The sequence below is a fragment of the Sparus aurata genome, chromosome 15 (genome assembly GCF_900880675.1).
Source record: "Sparus aurata chromosome 15, fSpaAur1.1, whole genome shotgun sequence".
Taxonomy (NCBI): Eukaryota; Metazoa; Chordata; class Actinopteri; order Spariformes; family Sparidae; genus Sparus; species Sparus aurata.
Window position 1 is genome coordinate 18,253,331 of NC_044201.1, and position 22,183 is coordinate 18,275,513.

The 22,183-nt window shown below is 41.8% G+C and overlaps 1 protein-coding gene across 2 annotated transcripts in view; it reads left to right on the forward strand.

The window, feature by feature from the left end:
* LOC115597187 (stromal membrane-associated protein 1-like) overlaps window positions 1-21,793 on the forward strand; it is an 83,543-nt gene extending 61,750 nt beyond the window's left edge. For both annotated transcript variants that reach the window (XM_030442939.1, XM_030442938.1), the window contains exons 6-7: window positions 14,378-14,438; window positions 21,513-21,793. In XM_030442939.1, the coding sequence (XP_030298799.1) occupies window positions 14,378-14,438; window positions 21,513-21,778 (327 nt within the window). In that variant the 3' untranslated portion in view covers window positions 21,779-21,793. The remainder of the gene's footprint in view (window positions 1-14,377; window positions 14,439-21,512) is intronic.
* Window positions 21,794-22,183: the final 390 nt, after the last annotated feature.

The following is a 22,183-nucleotide window of genomic DNA, read 5'->3' on the forward strand; positions in this document are numbered from 1 at the left end:
GTCCTTCTCTTCCCCTCTCTCTCTCTCTCTCTAGCTCTCCGCATGTCTGTCTCTCTCTCTACAAACACTAAATCACTGCCGTCCCATCGGACTGCTGGCGTATGTTGTCTTTTTCTTTCAGCCTATGAATAAATTATCAAAGAGAACAAGAGGCTTCTTTCCTTCATGGAAAACACTGGCGCTTTCCTTTGTTGGAGATAGAAATGAAGGAGTGTGTGTGTGTGTGTGTGTGTATCTTTATTCATTCAGTGCAGGGATTTGGGGAGTGTGTTATCGCTAGGTGCTCTGTACATCTGGACTGAGTTGGGCTCTCAAAGGTTCCCATGATTGGATGTGGCACACAAACACACGCACACACACACACACACACACACACACACACACACACACACACACACACACACACACACACACACACCTCGCTGCGGCAGCTAAAGCATATCTGTGGTCGATTGGAGTTAGTTTGAGCGGATGGTGTGAAGGGCAGCTAAAGGAGCAGCATTCTGTGACTAATAACGTGACACACACACACACATACACATACATGCGCGCCACACACACACACACAAGCCACACACATAGAAACAGCTCTCTGAGGTTTAGCAGTCAAAGGATCGATAATGTAGCCACAAGGAGGCCAGTCAATAAGCTGGATTTGCGCTGCTGGAAGAAGAGAATCAAGCCGGTTTCCCAAGAAAACACACACACACACACACATACACACACACACACACACACACGCACACGCACACACACACACACCCCCACGACAGATGCAACTGTAAACACACACATCTAATCATCCCGCTATAAATGAACAGATTCACAAATACACAAACCTGCTGTGAAATAGCAGGGTCTACTGTCTATACTGCTGAGACAGTCATATCCTGGCTTACCTCTCCAGACAGAGTAGGCCAGGTCCGCTCAGCTAGCTGGCATTTACAGAGCTCAGGGCTTTGTAAAATATATCATGCCACAGATTTATTGTCAGCCATAGATTTGTGTCAAGGCCCTGCTGATGTGTGTGAAGGTGATGATCTCTAACCTATTTATTTTGACAGTGATCAGTAAATATTGCCAGGAGCAAGGGACTTGTCGAGAGCCGTCTTCTAATATTCGAGTTGCTTAATGCAGCTATTTTTCGATCACCTTCAGTGTTATTGTTGTTGTTTTGCATTTGTTTTTAATAATCACACCGAGTGGTCCTTAATCTTCTCATCATTCAGCCTGAAAGCATCTTCCAACAAAGCGTTTGAGCAGATTACCTGCCAAATTTAAAAAGCTTGGCACAAGTACAATGCGAGGCGTTATTATGGCTGGCAATTTTCATACCGTCTTGTTGATATTTTACTCTAATTACACTCATTTCTGCAAATGCAAGTAAATTAAAAGTGGTAAATGATACACATTACCTTACTAGGCTTGGTCTTTCTCGTCTGTCATGGGGAACAATGAGCTTTTCCTCAGCCGCTCAATTGTTAAACAGTTTCCGCTGCCTCCCAAAATGTATATTTTCTTCAGAAGTTTAAATGGCTGCTTGACGCATCTTGCAAAGCATTGTAGTAACAGTAAGTCTTTGTTATGTGACATTACCATTTCTTGGAGGAAACTTGGACTTTAGGTTAAATTATCCATTAATCCACTAAGAATTAAACAATAAATAGTTAAGATGATGTTATCAAGTGCTGAGGATATGCGTGTTATTTTGGTGTTATTTTTTTTGGCTATTGGAAGTAGGGATGTACTGATCCGATCTGCAGGATTGGGATCGGGGCCGATATGGCCATTTTTCCACTGATCGGGGATCGGCAATTTTGAACTGGGACCCAAGGCCGATTTTTCTTCTTTTTTTTTTTTTTTGATGTCAGAGCACAATTTGTGGCATAACTCAGACGCACACGTAATGTTACTCTGGCAAACCTGTGGATAAAGTGTCTGTAGTGTCCCTTTCGAGTTACAACGTGTCGGTATGCGCACTAGTTTCGTGTGTCTCATACAGCAGAGCATGTAAAACAGGCAAGCGAGGAGATGCTGAACGCGTGTGAAATAGACAAGCAATGCGTCCACGTCATTTTACGTGACAATGTAAAGAATATGAAAAATCAGTGGATGATATGGAAGTACCAAGCGTGGGCTGCGTCGCTCACACACACTTCAGCTGGCTGTACATGAGGGTCTGCTGTCACAGCGCAGCATCACAGAGCCATAGAAAGTATATACTTTGTTTCAACAAAATTAAAAAAACTATTATGGAACAGCTTGGATGCAGGTACTTTTTTCTTAATGCAGCTGTATTATCCAGGAAAATATTAGTTAAGGCTAAGTATCGGATCGGGACTCTGTATCGGCAGATACTAAATATTAAAGGACTCGGATCGGGATCGGGGTAAAAAAAAAAACCTGATCAGGACATCCCTTATTGGAAGGAATGAGTAGTTTCCCATGATCAATGAAAGCAGTGAACCAAATCCTCCTCTGGATGTTCACTAAAGAAATGTATTTCAACTTCTCCTCTTAAGCTAAACCCAGACAATGAAAAGTGTTTTAGTGAACAAGTGAGTGGATTCAGCCTCCAAGTGATCAACTGCTTTGCAGTGGAGAGCACAGGTATGCTAGTTGAGCATTAATGAGTGTATGGTTTACTAATTTGACTTATATTGCACTTTTCTGGTCTACTGATCATCCAAAGTGCTTTACAACACCCATTTACAGTGACACTGTGCCATTCACAGCTCTTCCTAACCAAAGCTCCCCATGATGTTTCTGCAGTCAGCCATTCACGCTTCCACTTACACACTGATTTGGCAGCCACTGTGAGCACATCGGGGTTCAGTTTTCCCCTAGTGGTTGGGATTAGGGTTAGGGTTACCACTCACCTTCCCATTAGTGAAAAACCAGCTCTAAATCCTGAGCCACGGACAAGATGAAGTTTCTGTTAAAACAGCCGGAGTCTGCATACTGACATGGACACCTTGTGCGCAAACAAGTAAAAAGGGGCCTTTTCAGCACTTAGAGTAATGAGTAATGTAATGATAGAGTAATGAATGAAAAAAAACAACAAATTGCACTGGGGTCTTGGCTGCCAACAAAGTATTTAAACAGTGGAAATGCAAAGTGTAGAGTTTCTGGGTATATTGAAAATGTACTCATCAAATATTGTCCTCCTCCGTTCTAGTGCTGCTACTGTGTCATTCACACTCCAATACTATACTACATCAAGCTCATACACACTAATTGGTTATTCACTCACCTGTACACCAACAGTTGCTAAAACACCAACTTTTCTGCAAGAAATAGAACTGATTAGACAGTTTATCACATGCAGACACACTGTAATTACAACCCCTCTCGCACTCCGTCTTTTCCTCACACACTTTCAGTTTTCAGTTCATCGTCAACTTCCTCTATTGCACACGGACACACGCATGCATGTGCACACACACGCACCAGAGTTTTGTGTTTGTTGCTGAAGGCTCAGTATAGTCAGGACACCATATGTAAAACATCATAAATCCAATTACTTTATGCAAAGGAGCAGAAGGGTGGGTTCACAGCAGCAACATGAGGTCCAGTCCTGCTCCTTCAACGTTGGAGCAGGACAAGAGAGGCTACGTGGGAAGAGTCAAGCAAAAAAACAGCCTGACTGAAGTACAAAACAGCCTTGCAGACGCACAACCACTCACACAACTTTGATCTCTGAAGGTTAAAAAAACAAAAACCAGAAGAAATTGCCCTGTGTCCCAAGGAAATCGCTAGCCCAGTGTTCCGTATTAGCACCAGCATGCTAATCCAGCTTGTTGCGCGTGCCTCTCCCAAATCAAGCTATGTGTGTTCCCTAAATCCATGCCCAAATCCATGTGTGCAAGTCCGTGCCTGAGTGTGTGCGTACATCTAATCCACTCCGTCAAGTGTGTTCCTCAAGACAAGTTTGGCATCGGGTGTGTGTTCCCTGAATCGGAGCAGCCGCTGTGTGTGTGTGTGTGTGTGTGTGTGTGTTTTCCTTAAATCCAGCAAACAAATTCTAACCTGAAGCTGCCTGCCACTTTCTCCAAGACACAGCCTAACAAGATTCTCGATGCTTCAAAAGCTCTCCTGCTTAGTGACAAATAAAATTCACTTCTGAAAACACCTTAAAATACCCTGTTCAAATTGGTGTGTGTGTGTGTGTGTGTGTTTGTGTGTGCGTTCGCTGCCAGTGTTTTGATTTGATTAGGTATTCTTTTCCCTGAACAGCACCGTCACGCATCAGCCGTCAGACCATACCGTGACCTTCCTCAAACAGTCGAGTGTGTGTGTGTGTGTGTGTGTGTGTGTGTGTGTTGGTGTGCGTGGGCGTGTGTGTGTTGTTTGTGTCTCTGTGGATGGAAATATTTGAAGGGTATGTGTGTGTTGTGTTCCACCGTGCTATGGTTTTTTTGTGCGTGTTACTTGAATTCGTGTTTGTTTTCACCTTTATTTGCATGAGTATGTGTCTTTTTACCAGTTTGTTTTCATGTCATGGTGTTTTCTTCTTCGAGTGTGTGTGTGTGTGTGTGTGTGTGTTGAAATGCAATGGGTTCTCCATGACTGTCAGATGAATGTAACTGGGTGGAAGAGATACTTTCGTGTGGCAGCTTAAGATCTCCTCTCTGTGACAAAACCTTTTAGATTGTGTGTGTGTGTGTGTGTGTGTGTGTGTGTGTGTTTGTGTGTGTGTGTGTGTGTGTGTGTGTGTGTGTGTCAGTGCCACCAGCTGAGTGACAGATCGTGTTGGATGGTGCAGAACTGCAGCAGCCTGGCACACTTAACAGCCTCTGACTTACTGCGGTGCCACACACACACACACACACACACACACACACACACACACACACAGGGACTTTGTTCTGTCTTTCCGGGTAGAGCTGGGGTGCTGCCGACTTTATGATACGGAGATCTCGGTGTGTATTGATAATGTACTTTTAACACACACACTGGCCGGCTGCCCACCGTCTCCTCACTGTGTCTCGTCATTGCTCTCCTCTTGTCATCCCCTCAGTTCATCCTTTGTTTCTCATCTTCCATTTCTGTCTTCATCATTACTCATCACGCTGTCTTTTCTCCTCCCTCCCTGTTCTTCCCTTCGTCATGATCCCCTCCTGTCATTGTTTTAGCCTGTCCTCGTCATCATCATCATCCACCTCCTCGTCCTCTCCACCTTTCCTGCTTACATTTCCTCCATCTCTCCGTCTGCCTCGCTTCCCATCTGACACTCAGCTTTCTCTTCTGTCTTTATTTTCCCTGTTCTTCCCTCCCCCCAGGTTGACCTCATCCTCCCTTTCCTCCTCAGTGAACTGTGGTTCTGTCTTTGGCGTCACTGGCTCATCCAGCCATTGGCAGTTTTTATTATTCTCTTTTATAGTGTTAATGAGGCAGCTGTCAGCCACAAGAAAACAATCCGCTCCCTGCAGCGCAACAGCAACTACTAATGTAATACAGTTCTGGTTCAACTTCTTTCGCTGCTGCGAGTAGTCTCGGTTAATGGGTAAATTCAACATTATGTACATTTTCACAGCACGAATTTCATCAGTGCAACAATAATCCTGTCATATTCCCACATTTCTTTCTTTTCATTTCTCTTTTTAATAAAGGCTGATCTCCGCTGAACATTAAAGGCCATCCACTACCTTTGGATTATTCACTTGGAGCTTGGAGAAATATCTGTGCAGGATGTAGCTAAACAAGGAATGAAAAAACGGCAAAAGTGATCGGAATTAATCATAAAATAATTATTGTGTGACAACACATCTCAATTCAGACTTAAATGTACAATGTGTAGGACTTAGTGACATCTAGGGGGGTAGTCGCAGAAATCAACCAACTGAACAACTCTCAACTCACCCTACGCTGGCCCCAAAAGACCTTCTCTAGAGCCAGTGTTGGGTTTGTCTCCTCTGGGCCACTGTAGAATCATGGTGGCACAACACAGTGGACTCCCTCTGTAGCTGTCAAAGGCTCATTCTAAGGCTACAAAAACACAAAGATTCCTATTTTTAGGTGATGAAAACACAATTTTGAACATAATTTTAAATTCCTGCCAGTGGACCTTCATAAACCCTCCTAAATCTTACACACTGGATCTTTAATTGTACAGCTGCTACCATGGCCAGGTCTCTCTTGCAAAAGAGGTCTTGATCTCAATGAGACTTCCTGGTATAATAAATGTGTAATGAATCCAATTAGAATAACCTTTGTCCAACAGTGGTCTCAGTGTCGACTGGAAGCTCAGAAAAAGCAAGCGAGAGGACATCGAGTTGAGTTAATTTGGTCACACTCTAATATACTGATTTGTTATAATCACTTCTACTTTGCTGGTTTGTTTTCCATTCAGTGTTTAGCCACTGTCAGTGCAACACTTCCTGCACGGATGATGGCTTTTAACATGCCGCTTTCTTACTTGAAGGCGCACAACTCTTTCGCTTTATCCGTCAGATGTCTTTGGCTATCGTGCCTTCATCGGGGTGGCTTTTAATGTGACACATCTGGAGCGGGTGGAATTGTGAATTGATTGGGAAAAGTAGTAAATGAGTTCCAGGTTAACAGATTTTGTCCAAAACGGTGCGTCAAATTTGGTCACGCGTCTTCAGGGGAAAGTCCGCTTGAGGAAAGAAGTCGACAGATGAGACTTAACATGACAACTTGGGTAGATTTTCCTCAGCGGTGGGTGTTGTTTAACAATGAAGACAACAACTCCCATGATTGACTGCAGCTTCAGTAGTGCTGGTCGTAGCACCGCAGCTGTGCTATCTTTGCCTTATGCCTACTTCAATCATCCTCACGTTCATTCTTTCCCCTTCTCCTATGTGTCCTCTATTTCCTGTCCCCCTTGTACTTGCCCTCTGTATCTCTCCATCTCCCCCTCGCTCTCCCTGCCAACTGATTTCCAGCCCTCATCTCCCACTCGTCTCTCCCCACACTATTTGTTTTTCCTCTCCCTCCTTTAGTGTTGTTTGCTCTTTGTTTGTTCCATCACCTCACTCTGCCTCTCCTCAGAGGATAAGACGTTTGTTTCATCTGCCTCTCGTACGTGTGAAGGAGGACAGTGAATTGTTGTGTTGTGTAAGGCTATTGAGTACAGTCTCAGTCGCTCTGTGAAGGGCGGGGGCTGGAGGTGTGTTTTTGTGTCTATGTGTGTAAGTTTAGTGGGTTCCAGGTTTCATGATTTTTTGTGCAGTAGTTGTCGGTGATGCAGAGCTCCCCAGAGTATGAGTGATATTAGTTTTTTTGATAGCCAATAAAAATATTTTCTGACTGGATTTGATTGCTGGGCTCTGTTCAATATTTTCAATTAAAATCTTGTTTTCAGAGTATTTGTGATGGTTTGCTGTTACTTAACAGCAGATAAAGACATGAAATGTGGTAATCGAGGGGGATATCCAGCAACAAGCGTCACCACAACAGGGATGTTTTCAGTACAGATGGTATACACATTAAGCTCCCTACACGTTACATTTTGTGTGTCTCAAATGAGAGCTGATACCTTTGAGGGAGATGTTTTGAAATCTCTGGTTTTCAATCCCGGCTGGTTCTCCTGGATCATACTGAGAGAGAAGTCCATGGATATAAATAATATTGTCTCAAACTATAACCGCGTTTGAAAAAATATCAATATGTCATAAAAGGTTAAGATACCCGCCCATCCCTATTCTAAATAGAGTAGGTTCGAGTAGTGTAACATAATTAAAGCTGTAAGCGTTGTTGTCATTTTTACTAACTTTCTGTCCATTTTGCAGATAGCAATCCCCTCCCTCCTCTACATCACCACACTTGCACGGGTGCCTTTTTTTTTTTCAAGGCAGCTGGTTTGGCAAAATATGTATAAAACAGGCCTTTGAGGACTGATAAGGAATATTTTAGGATTTAAGTTTATTTTCATGCCATATCCACAGAAGATATCTATTGAAAATCATCCTTAGAGTACTGGCTTAGGTCAGGACAATTCCTCTATGAGAAACCTGCCCTTTTATAGTCCATCATGAAAACAGTGATATTTGTTCATTATTGTATTGTTATTCAGTTGCGTTGACCGCAGCCCCCCTTTTTTTTCTTCCTCCCACATGGTTTGCCATGATGTTGTGCAGGTGCTGAAGGTGGTGGCGATCCCCAGAAGCTAAATGTCATGCCTCTGTGTGCATGTCCAGAATGCTGTTTTCCTTTTGAGATGTCACTCTCTACTGTCCACTTAATGTAAGCTGCATGCAGAAGGATACATTTCAGATCCGCAGGCTGCTGCCTGCTTTCAAACCGCTGCATACCATCTCATCAAGCACTTTTTATGATAGCATTATCTCATGCTTTGATGTAATTAGGATGCCACAGGTACCCGAGGGATCTTAGGTCCAGTTTCATGTTCTCGTACCTAATGAATATTTATACACAGCATTACCATGTCTGGCAGCTAGCTTCTCCGTCTTGATTAATTCTTTGCCTCACGAGTCCCTTGCTGGTCCTGATGTGAATATTAAAGAAATATTTCAAAAATGCATTTCAGTCATTTTTGTTAAATTTTTGTCTTGAACCTTATCCTGAGATGTTGGAACTCTTGTATGATCTGTAATCCTGGGCTTGTGTGATTTAAAGAAAAAAGATACATGGGACTCAATAATACCCTACAGTAACAACTGGACTGAATAACTTATAAAAAATATAATATAAATATTAAAATAATAGCAATTCAGCACAATTCCACAGCACCACACCACATTTCCATCAGTACATCAATTTAGTCAACTGTTGCTTTGCCTTTCTTTTTAACAGTAGTAGTGGTACATTTTGGTTATTAGTCACCTTTTCACAAACACACATGCTGATTCATGTCACTTTTGGAGACTTTACAAAGACTTACATTGATTATCTGGAGACTTATTGTAACCATAACCACTACTTGTCCAACCCTAACCCATGCCCTTACACTAACCCTAACCCTATCTTAACCTTGCCCTATCCCATACCTTGAACACTGACCCACAAATCAGCTTATTTCCAATCTGCACACCACACTTTTTTTCTGAATTAAGTGCGGAATATGAGTCACTGTGACTTTGAATGCGACCTCTTTCCCTTCAATGCTGTGACCCATTTCTGTCAAAGCTCAGTAGTCTCGCATTACCAGACCACTGGAGAAAGGCCTGACTGCCCCTATTATCATTTTGCTATAGGGCTAAAAAAGCTCTTGTTTGCTGTTCCTGAAACCAATCAATGTTATCTTTGGCATCGCAAAGCCCTGGACAACAATGCAAACCGTGCCCCTTCAAAATAGTGTCAAAGGGGACTTGTTTTGGTGGAACGTTTGAATGTGGGGAGGTGAGCGCTGACATTAAAATGGCTAGATCCCTGCAAAAGAGAAGGTTATAGCTGCCAGCTAATTTAAATTTGTACTCTCAGTGACCAGGTTGGGGTTAGCCAGAGTAGCTTGCCATGCGTGTGTGTTGCTAGCTCGGATGTTCTTGTTGTTTCTCGTAGAGATGGGCATTTTGAAAAGAGTGACATGCATTTAGCGCAAAAGAGGAGATTGCCGAGTGAAATAGTTACCCAGTGGCAAGCTTTTTGGCCCACAGTATACTTCCAGTGGGCCAGACTAAGAGCTAAAGGAAAGCCTTTAAGTGTACTTTAAGTTGAGCTTGTTCTTCACTAATTAATTTCAATCTCTTACTTAAACATATTTGGGGTTTGTTGCTTAACTGCTGTCAATAAACTCAACATTTCCTGCAGAGATTCTCTAGTAGCTCAAAGGGCATAACTTGCTCCCTTTTCATTTGGCAGAAGGTGTTGGGTTTCTTTAACTGAGAATGACACAACATCAAAGTAGCTGCAAATGGAATTATTTTCCGCTGTTGACCTTGTGTGGGAAATACAATTATTAAGCAGTACTTCACTGTCACTGCTTTTGTCTTGGCTTCAGTAGAAGTACTTTAGGGACGAACTTTCAGCAGACTTTGCCCTCACTCAGACGCTCGGTGTGACAGCCATCAGCTGATAGCTTTGTCTGGTGTGTATTTGACAGCGATCTGATGTGACAGCAGTCGTCGGTGGGTTTGGTTTGCTCAGTGGTTTTCATTCAAACTGGCATCGCCTTCATCACGGAAGACTCTATTCACCTGTTCGGGGGGTACGGCGGCAGTGTGGGTGTTTATCGATTGCTGGTCTTCCTCTCCAATTTCACTTTCTCTATCCTCAAACACAACTGACGCTGACAGCCAATCACAGTCTGTCGCTAGCCGTCAGCTGTATCATTTGGTGTCATCCCGGATAACAACTGGAAAACCCAACGTGTGCGCCAGTGTTGGAGAAAACTATTGGCAGCTTGTCTATACAAATCCTTCTGACATACAGCGGGGAATTTAAGCTTTTTATGCAGAGTGACATTTAGGATTTGAGTTTTTCTTTCTTCTCTGTCTCACAGCAGCTGTGTGGGTTGTAGCATTGAAAGGCTATGTAATCTCTTTTTTGGAACACATTGCATGGTCTGAGGTGTCTGAAATCAAATGGACAGGCGTACCATAAAATGTGTTTTTTTGTTGCTCCTTCCTTGGAAAAAGTCTTAATGGAGGTGAGGGCTCTTACAGAAGCCACAATCATGTTGTGGTTTTGATCGATATGCTTTAATTTTGGCTGATGGATAAACATTTTGTGTTATAAGATCTTTATGTTTTTAGATAGATAGTGTTAAGATAGTGATAGTTTTTCCTGAAAGTTACATTCATTCCGCCACGGTGAGCCAGGGACTTGCTGTGCCACAGCAACTCGTGGCCTTCAACTTACTTTACAGAGAAATAATTCCAAGAGATCCACTGAGTCAGGGTTCAAAGATTTTAAATTTGAGAAGGAAGAGGACTGGTGTGTAGGGTACTAACAGAAGATAGATAAATTCAGAATAAATTTAAAATATTCAGATTGAAAATATAAATGATCATTTTTGTACCTTAATCAGTGAGGCCTGGGCCTCTGCCTAAATGTTCTGCTCCAATGTCATCTTTCTGACATGAAATCTTCGCTCCGTGCAACTTGTTCACAGCTCGAAGTTGAAGATTGATTGAGGGGTTGATATTGCATGATATTAAAGGATTGAAATTGGTTGTTTCAAGCTTATGTAAGCACACATTTTGTTTTTCAGGATGAACACATAATAGAAAGATACAAAGAAATTGATTTTTCATCATTTTTGCCGCCATATATTGTGAAATAGGGGCTCATAGGACTGTGGATGTCTGCTTAAATGGTTGAAAATGCATTCTTTTCATCACAGCTCGAATTGTTTTTCTTTTGATCAGCTTATTATTCTTCCACAACACAAGCAGGGTTATGATTCCATCTGCATTGTTTTGTTGTCCTAGTGGTTGGCTGTTACAGATCTGTTGAGCTTAAATTGCAGTGAGGCAGTTGTGGGTGGTTTAATATTACGGTGATACAGGACTATTGAGTTTGATATTTGATTATTCGTGATTTGATTAAAGGGGACTGTTCCTTTTCTGTAGGTGTGCGCTCTACTGAGTGCCATGCTAATTTCTCATGAAGTCAGTTTTGCCCTTACCCTTACTACTTAGGGTAATGTTCCCCCTGTGACACCAGGTATTTTAGGCTCCTGTACAACTGCACTTCACTGTCGGTCAATATGGATGCACAGCGCAAATCAGCCTCTCGCTGCTGTACACAAACGACCTTCCTGCTGTGATTCTCGCTGCTGCTTTTCTGCAGTCCCAACACACATCAATTCACAGCCAATGCATTCTTGATTAGGCGTGGACACGGTAATTGTTTTCATTGCCTTGGATTGGAACGACATTGAATTTAATGTGGTCCATCGATCTTTTGTTGGGGGGAAATTGGGTTTGTTACCAGCGTTGTAGATCTCTCGTGGCCCGAACGTTAACCTCGTATATTCTCTCTCCCTCACCACATTTTTCTCTCCAGTCTCACTCTGACTCTATCAAGCCTCATCCTCTCTTCTTCATTATCCTGTCTCATTCTCCTACCCTTTGACTTTAAATTTCTCCATCTTTGTTCTTCCCTCCGTCTGTCTTTCATTTTGTTTTTTACTCCATCCTGTTCCTCTTCAATGCCTCTTTATCCTATCCCAATTTGCTTTCAATTTAAGAACTCAATTAGCATGATTCCTCGTCCGATGCAACACTTTCGAGGCAATATACCACTGATGAACAGCTGATATAACCAGCAAAAATGTGGAATTCACACTCGATACATGACTTAAAAGATTAGGTGATTAACGATATTGCTGTTGACTGGTGTTTTTGTCAATCTGAATCGCATTGATTTGCTTTAAAAGAAGTATTGAGAGGGAGTACTCTTTGCATTTACCCTCTAAGCTCTTTGACTCCTTTCCGCTCATTGTTTTGGTTCACAGCCTCCAGCTGTTCTGTTTTGATTCGCTTTTACATCTTTGATCAACTATGCAGTTTTCAATGAAAATCTCTGGCAACCACCCAACAGCCAACAGCAGGCAGGCAAAGTTAGCAGCTAGCTAGTGATCTCTGAGAATATGGCAGCTAAAGAGCCAGATTTCTCAGTGGCTGGTGGAGAACAAAACAGAGCTTAAAAGAGTGAGAATGTTGGGCTTAAATTCATCTGGGGGGAACGAAATTTTATTCCGAATAATGCCCACGTTACTCCATGCCTTCAATATATGTTCCGTGTTTCCTCTAGGATTTTTTCAGCAGCGGGGGCAGGCTCTCGTAAACAAATGACACTTGACTGCAGATTTTACTTTTATGCCCAGCATAATCCCCCTTTTTATTGAATGGCTGGCATGGAAAATGGCTTTTTTTTTTTATTTAATTTTAATTTAATTTAATTTAGGGTCCCAGCCTGATAGCCTGTGCTTCCCTTTAGGTTTTTCTCCTCTACTCTCATCTCTCTCTCCTGCACCATCACTTTGCTCTCCTGCTCCTTCACTTGGCTCTCCCTCTGCTGTACCTTCACTTCCTTCACTTTGTTCCACTGCTCCTCCCTGTCTAATGTTACTTGTCTTATACGATTACATAAAACATTAACGTTAGATAATTTAGACTCACATCACATCTGATTACAAGTGTGAACACAATTTTTTACCTAACCATCATCATTTGAGTCAGTAAAAGGCTAATGATACCTGACTAACGTCATCTTCATCAGGTGTCTTTCTCTTCTTTGAGAAATATTTGATCAAGCTCATCTGAAAATGCAGTCAGCAGTTACATCATGGCGTGTATATATTCGCTTAATGCTATCAATTAACGTTAGCGACACTGAGTTGAGTTGGCACCGGGCCCAATTAATAAGCTACTGATATGTTACGTAACCTTAGCTGGCCATCAATATTTTGCGAATGCTAATAGCTAATAAGTCTACCTTTTCTCCGTGAGTCGTTGCCCTATTTTCAAGATGACACTCCTCTGACTCTCCGACCTGGTGCCTGGGTGCTTGGCCGCGCTCTCGCGAGTCATTAACGTCGATGGCACCAGTAACTTGTTGGGGGGTGGGGTGGGGGGGGGGTGTCTACTCCAAAGAGTAGATACTGAGCAAGATACTTATCTAGTTTACCTCAGCACTCGCGACACCCGACCCTGGCGGGCCGCCACCCCTGAATGAATGTAGAGGAAACACTGATGTTAATAGGTTTGCTGAGACGTTCACCATATCAATTTTATGAGGTCATAATTTGTCCATATGGCTTTTACAACTTGTTCCTCAGACCAGTGGTCATAAAAATATTAATTGCTGCTTTGACAATCAATTCAGGTCACAGTTGTTTTTTAGACCCTGCCTTTTTGCTTGTGCGTTGTTATGCTTCTCGCCTTAAAACTAAAACCATCAGCAGGAAGGTTACGTCATCTGTCAGCATAATGCATGACAGTAGAGTACAAGATACAAAACAGGGACTCAGGGCCTCAAAACAAAGCTCCACATTGTCACTAGTGATCAAAAGCTCCACAGGGTCCCTTTAAACAAGAAAATTGTCCATTGAAATCCAGGATAATGGATTATTTTTCTTTTCTTTCTTTGAGTGAAGCAGAATGGCCCCAAACTTCTTGTCATGTCAAAACTGCAGGACATTTTCTACATAATAAAACAGTAGTTCACTAAATCTAATCATGATGAATGAAAAGCACAATTGAAATGGTTTTATAGTCTTACAGCTGTGCAATGGCTTTCATCGTATGACTGGTGAGTCACGTTGGCTGTCTAACAAACTACTTTTCAGTAGAAAGCAGAATAGTTTGTCTTGGTTTTTATCCAAAGTCAGTTATTTGCCCATGATTATTCTATAAAAATGTAAATCAGAGAGCACATAGGAGCTAGGGCTAAATGGACCTTATACTGACATACCTTTGTTTCTTTTTCTTTTTGTCTTTCTCAACAGTCAGAGTGTAAAGCCAGCACCATGGAGAGCACCGAGCTGGCTGTGGACCTGCTGGGCCTGGGTAAGACATGTACAGTCTTCTACCTATTTATAATAACCCTTGGACAATATAATAACTTGTCTGACTGCATTCAGATGTCTGCCTAATGTGTCAGATATGTAAATTAAACCAATTATGCTGGGTGATGTAAAAACATTTTTTGATTGATGTGGTAATAATTGTAGGTTCAATAACGTGTGACATTATAAGGGGAAAGGTTTAATGCTGTCAGGCTTTATTTGAGTCACTGACGGAGACCTTATTATACTGTCTGGCAGTTAGTACATCTCTGATGGCTTCAGACCTGCATGTCAGACACAACTGTCCAGTCATGTACTCGACTATCTAATTATGTTTCATCTGTAATCCGAACAGACAGAGTAAACTATTTTGTTCTTTGGGGAAATTGGGAAATATCATTTTATTTTGTAACTGGAAAAACATTATCACTGCGCTATTACTCAGTTAAGAAGATAATGGACTAATTGTGCAACAATTAAGTGGAAAATGGTTGAAGATTCCAAGAAAGGTTTACATGATCATTTCATCTGTCTTTAGCTAGTTTAATACGTAATTTAACTGCAGCACAATAATCGGAGTGATACTTCAGCCTGCACTCACTGAGGTGCATTTTTCTGACAACAAAGGTAGAAAGAAGCTGGAGAAGGAAGAAGTCAAACCCAATTGTGTTCCCATTCACTTCGGTGAAGAACAGGGTAACATGTAATCCCCTCCTCCTTCCACTTGCTTAAAGTTCAATCCTTTTTACTTTGACTTTCGAAATCATAATGTTGTTCATAATGCTGCAGCATCCATCCAGTTAGAGGAAGGGTGTGGGATTGACCTCCTATTCAGGATAAATAACTGCACTGTAAAGATGAGACTTGCAGTAGTACAGAAGGAGAGCTGATGCCTGGCTGTAGGGACAGTGGGTGCTGACACTCGACTGTTAGATAAAAAGCTAACGTCAACTCGATGACATCATGAAGCTAAGTGTAATTTGCACCTTGTTGAATACTGTTTTTAGCATGCTGGCCAATCGAGCAAAGAAGTGCAATTTTTTTACGCTTACAATCCTAACCCAAGCAGTTTCCTGTCCTGCTGCTTTTCACCACAGCATGCAACCAGGAAGGCAACGCTTATGTCATATCAATACCAAATTCTAAGCGGCCACGCGGTCTTATAACTCAATTTTGATACAATGCTGATATACTGCCCAGCTCTATGCACGCATGCATTTTAATGCCATGTATACCTAATTGAAGAACCCAACATCAGAGCCACTGGAAAGATTGAATGCACCGAGGATGTGACATTCAACAAAGGTCACAAGCTGGATTCAAACCTGTGACATTTTGAGTACTCAGCCCGTTAACCGCCCCGAGATTCTGCTCCCTGCTCGTTGACCTGGACATTAAAAACACAGCAGAAAAAAAGAAAAGTCGACTTCGGTTCAGGCTCTTCACCATAAATCTTTAATTCTCAATCCTCCTGCATTTTTCCAAAACAATACTGTATTGTATTAGACTTTGCTGAGGGTAAGCTGAGCTGACAGAAGAAAGAGCCGGTGGAGACAGCATTGATCAAACATTCCCAACCGCAGCATGGAAGAGTGGGAGTGGATGCCGCGCTATAAATAACCAATGCTACACACCTTGCAGCTATGTCGAGTGGATGAGATTTCACACATAATCAATAAGTCAAATACGTGGCAGTATGCCTTCAGCACTCACACATCCCCTCGTTACTCCGTCCATCCCTCCTCGTCTCTACTTACCTCGCTCTGCAGCTGTCAAAGAGACACTTTTTCCCTTTGCTTCTGTGTGTGCGTCTGCCAATTCCTCTGTTCTGTTTAATTCAGTTTAGCCGTCTCTGCTGGAATGAGATTAAAATAGTATCGTGAGACCACTCAGAAATGCGTTTATACACAGATTTTCTGTCCATAATTGCTTTTTTCTTGGTTTTCAAAAAATGTGGTAAATATTGGCTAAATATCTCTGGTCATAAAATAATACATCAGCATTGAAAAAATATGTTTTGTATTTATTTATTTAAACATTTTTTGGATAGTTTTTGTGTCCCAGCATGATAAATGCTATGCCAGAGATGTTCCATCCTGCCAAAATTAGATCCCTTCAGGAGCCACTAAATCAATTTGAAAAACTTTTATTGATGGAGCACCCCTGTCTGCTTGTTTCTGTTTTTTTTGTCTCCGCGTCCCTTCCACTTCTACTTCGGTCTCTCTCTACTCTAATGGTCCTGACACGCTGAATTGAAACTTGGGTCCGGGGAGAGTAAACAGCAGTCTTCCTCCGTGTTGTCGCCTCTATTCTAGCAGCAATGTTTAGTTTTACCTCGAGTAGAAATGCTGAGGTTCTTCTTCTTTTTTTTTTTTTTTTTCAGTATTCTCAATTGAAAGAAACAACATTTTATTGTTGTGGAAATTGCCTGGGATGAAGCTTTTTTTCTTGTTGAGTTTTTGCTTCAGTTCACTTAATTTTAGTTCAAACTTTTTCTGAATGCATGATCTAACATATTGATCTTTTTGCCAAACGCCTCTGGCATCTTTACCCCTGAGAGAGGAAAAAAAAAGAGAGAAATACAGCAGAATTGTTAAGTATACAGCTGGGCTGTCCAAAACAGTGAAGATCATTATCAATGTGTCTACCTCATGCATCGGCATGCTAAGAGTACATCCAAGGCTGAATGTGAAAACTCCTTTTTTTACTCTGTTTTGGCCCTTCAGCTTGGCTTCTTCGTCCAACACATACTGTATCAGTTTCAGTGTTGCCCGGGAGAACACGTCTTTTAGAAAACACAGCGATGTTAGTCTCGTCAGGGTCAGTGTTACAGTAATGACATCACTGTGTCGCCTCTAGCCCTCTCTGTGGTTACTCTTTATTAATGTTAATATATCTGATAAGGCCACACAGATCATCTCATTTAAGGAACCCTGTGGAGTCTTCTTGTAAACAAATCGAATCATACTTTCATTCATCGTTTCTCACCAGAATGCATTGCATGCATCCTTGACCAGCTACTGTGTCGCAAAATGTTTCTTTTCTTTTTAAAATGTCCTTTTTCCTTAGAGGTGCAACTACCTCTGCGTAGACCCTGTCGTGACCATAGGGACGAACATGTCAGTAGCTTTCATGGTGTTGTAAAGAAATTATTACAACTTTATTGAGGGGTGTTGCACAGTTTGAGCACAACATAGTCTTACATGATTAAGTTTTTGGTAATAATATTTGATACTGGACAGCTCTACACGTCCAGGGCTGTAAGATTAGGTAATAATGCAGAAGCCACCGTGGTTGATTATACTATGCCACTTCAAAATTGCAAATAAACTTATTAAAGATTACTCAAATCAATTGATATGCAGTGTACAGTCTGTCCCAGCAACGGAAGCAGTCTTGACTGAGACTACTGTTAATTTGTTGCCGTTATCCGACTTAGTGTAACAAGCTTAAACTATTGTAAACAAAGAAACTGTCCGCCATTTCTGTCTGTTGGCCGATGTTTGTTTGCATGGTTACATAATTTTCCAACTCTGAAACTTGCAGGCTGTTCTTCTCTCCCTTCTAAAATCCATTAATAGGGAGTTGCGTCAAAACACCCAACATCACAATCTCATTACATCATCTGTCTGATGGATTGACGCAGAGGGGCGTCTTAACTCCTTTATCACTTGTAAACAACATACTGTACCAGCAGGCGGCAGCTCATTTTGTTTCTGTTTTCAACACCACCCTCTTTTTAATGACTGACTACCAGCAGCTAATGACTGCGGACACAACCTGGGCTTGTTGCTCCCTTTTCTTCTGGACTCGCTCGCACCAGAGTCAAGCTAAATTTGTTTCATGCCCTAGTTTCTGACTTGTTTTCTTGGGGGGAAAAGTGGTTAATTAACAATGCTTTTGGGTTTGTGGCTGTACCAGTACTTCAAAAGACACAAGACCCCCGTGAAATCTGTTATTGGCGAGATGGAAAAGTGTTTCGAAACCACTGGGTCACATACTATAGAGTGCATTCACATGTTTTTATGTGAAATCTAATCAAATGTTGCATCAGAGCCAGGGGCTTAATCAATTCAGACATTTATACCAGCCCACCTACCACCTCGTGGTGGTTGCCAAGTCCTTCATGTGACGGCCCCCCACTGCTGAATGAGGTCGCTCCCATTCACTGGATATACTGAGGAACTCTATATATGTGTCTGTGTGTGTGTGTGTGTGTGTTCTCGGGGCAAAGGGTTTCAGTAGATTATAAAACAACACCCCCAGCCTGAACTATTGTTTCCATGGGTGAAGTCGAGAGTGCTCTCAAGAAGCGTCTCTATCCCACTTGGGGGGGGGGGGGGGGGCATTGCCCAACGTGGCAGTGATGATGATGATGGGCCCTCTTCTCCCTGCAGCTCATTTCCATGGCAATGGGGTGAAGAGTATTTTGGTGAGAGGGGGGTTTAGAGTGGCTGGAGGGTAATTGATGCACATGATCCTTATTTTTCTCACTTCTATTTCAATATGCAACAACGTGACACGCACCTTGTTATGTTAGCCCCTAAAGTAACAGTCGCAGCCATAATAGGCTTCATTCTTCAAGCACCTTTTTTACAAGCGTATCACAAGTGATTTAACTATCAAATAAAAGCCAGGCAGTGACATGAAGGCATGATGGGATGAATTGGGGGCAACAAGCTGTAGTTTGAATATTAGGATGGAAGACGTCACAATCAAAGTAGTTCTTGAGCTTGAGTTTTTAATAGGAGGTCTTCCGGGCTTCTCTAGGTAAATGTTTTCCTTGTAACCTGCAGTCTGGCTAAAGGAGCTCCGTCTTGTTCACACTTTAAAAAGGGCTAAATTATGGATGTTTCATCACTGCGGTTATATAAATGACCTCCGCTGCTCGCTCGCTCGCTCGCTCTTACACACACATAGTTCCCCTCTCTTCACTCTCTTCCCTTTCACACACTCCATCTCCTCCCCCTTTCTGCCTCTCCATCACTACCTCTCTCTCTATCTCTCTCTCTCTCTCTTTCTCTCTCTCTCCTCTCTCTCTCTCTCTCTCTCTCTCTCTCTCTCTCTCTCTCTCTCTCTCTCTCTCTCTCTCTCTCATCTCAGAGGACTGTACATTGTGTACTCGCAGAGTTTCTTCTTCAGCATTAGGGTCCATCCCTGGACAACACAGTTCTTCCGTAATGATACTGTGGTTTAAACTTAAATCAGACATATTTTCAGTTCAGCTCACATGTCTGAGCTGACCACGGGACAAATAAATCCATCAGAAAATTCACCAAAAAATGAAGATTCAGTCAGTATCTACTCACCCCCATGCTGATGGAAAGAGGTTGAAGTTTTGTACATTTCTGGAGCTTCACAGCAAAATGGTGTTGCAGCATTCTTCCAAACAAATGAAATAGCTGGGGACTATTTATAAAAAAAAGTCAAACAAATCTAGTTAAAAATAAGTTATGTACTTAACACACTGGCATGAGATGTTCATTTATTCTCTAATTTATCTTCCATTCTGGAAAAGGTTAACTATTTCTTAATCTTGAAAAGTCCTCGTCATATTCAGTGCTATAATGGCACACAGGTGGTGGACATCGTGAGGTAAAAGGCCACTAAAAGGAGCCAACAGCAGTTTGAGACCGTTGTTTTCTTTAAATTTAACTTGTAAAACTTAGAAATAAGATACAGATATTGCATGGCTATTGCCAAATCATTCACTTCCAGTCCACCATCCTTTTAACATCTGGCTTTTTCACTGCAGACATTTTGGTTGTCATAGCCAAAACAGCACCGTTGTTACCAATTCCACGAATTGGGACCCTATTTTTGTGTCCTATAAAATCTTGTCAGTGGGCCAACAATGACACAATAGACCCTTTCACAGCACACAGAGCACTGGTCAGAGCAGAAAAACACACATGTTAAACTACTAACAGTAATAATGATGGCTTTTTTCCATCGATGCGCCATTAAGCCGTCCCAAAGGGTAAATGTGTGCAACAAAATGTTTGCTGTGACGAAAGTGTATTAATTTCACCCCCCCAAAAGGCAACAAATCATTTTTGATCCAACTGGGAATATAAAATATCCTCGTTCCAGTTCATATTTTTGAAACTTTTTTAATTTTCAAAGTTTGAATACGTCTCTTTTGAGTTGTATAATATTAGACTATTAATTAATTCAACTGAGCTTAGTCACACCCAGAAACTAATTCAGTGCTGTGTTACAGTTTTAAATATATTTGCAATTAGTAAGTATTACTTTTCCAAGGGCAAAAGGAGAAGTATAAAAGGAAATCATTTTCAGTGCAAAGCTAACTACTGAAGGAGTGCAGTCATCAGAATTTTCTTGAGGATGTTCCAATTAATAAGCATGATAATTGTAAATTGAGCTGTGTGGGGCATCATGCAAATGAGTGCGAATGTGGAAATCTTATTTAAGTATGTAAAGGTTGTATTGAATAACTGGTAATGCTTTCAGTGCCTTCAGTCTACCCTGAGTACCCTGAATATATAAATGCTGGTCTAATAGAAGTCTTACATTGTAAATGCCCTGAATGTGCTTAAGTATATATTGAGAAAACAACTTTAGCTCAAGGTCCATTTTGCAGCTGCTCGGCAGCTTTTGATGTGATTACATAATTTTTCATCAGAAATCCTAAAATGCGATTTCTGAGTTCTTTAGAAAGATTTTATTTTGTCAGTGCCAAAGAATTCTTTGCCATGGGGTGTACAAGAAATATCTTCAATAGTCCTAAAAAATGTATGTTTTTAGCAGTTATCTTTGAATCGGTTATTATCAAGGGTAACGTACTGCACGGTGTTGCCAAAGCATTTAAGGATATACAGTATGGAGGACACACAGAACACATAGAACATCATTTAAAATATACATCAGGTTGTACTGTACTGTAAACTGACAGAATCTACAATGTTTCAACATAAACGTCAAGAAAACAAATTGCTAATGAAGAAAAGGTGTTACAAAAACTGCATCAGATGCCATAAATTGATGTCTCCATCACCTGGACACTCTTTTTGTGTTTGTGATCCCTCTTTCTCTCTCCTGCTCCCTCTCTCAGATGCTCCAGACAGTGGTGGGAAGGGCTCGGGCAGCGCTGAACCAATCAGCGATGAGCTGGACATCTTTGGACCAATGGTGTCCAACCCTCTCCCCTCGTCTAACAACGCACAGCAGGCTCAGGTAGCACACATGAGCGCGTGCGCACACACACATGCACACACACACACAGACACACACACACACACACACACACACACACACACACACTTCTGCTTATCACCACAGGCAGACTGCAACACAGGGAGTCTGTGGAGACTCCCATGATGCAAACACACATACACACACACAAACACAGGCATATTCACAAACACTCCATATCCCTCATACGTGCTGCCACACACTCTCTGGGATCATATCAAAGCAAACTGTCATAGACTTTCCTTCATTTAATTAATTTGACCAATGTCCTTCAAAGGGGGAGAGAGAGAGAGAGAGAGAGAGTGACAGAGAGAGAGAGAGAGAGAGGGAGAGAGAGAGAGAGAGAGAGAGAGAGGGCCTATCTGAGGAATAATGAACTGCAACAGTGAAGAGAGCAGCCCTTTGCTGCTGTTATGTTATGTACATGTTGTTTAAGCCTAATGCAGCTGGTCGATTAACACATGGATAATTGGCCATCTGAGGAAAGATTACTCGCACAAAGTATCTTTACGTGTACTTACGTGAGTGTGC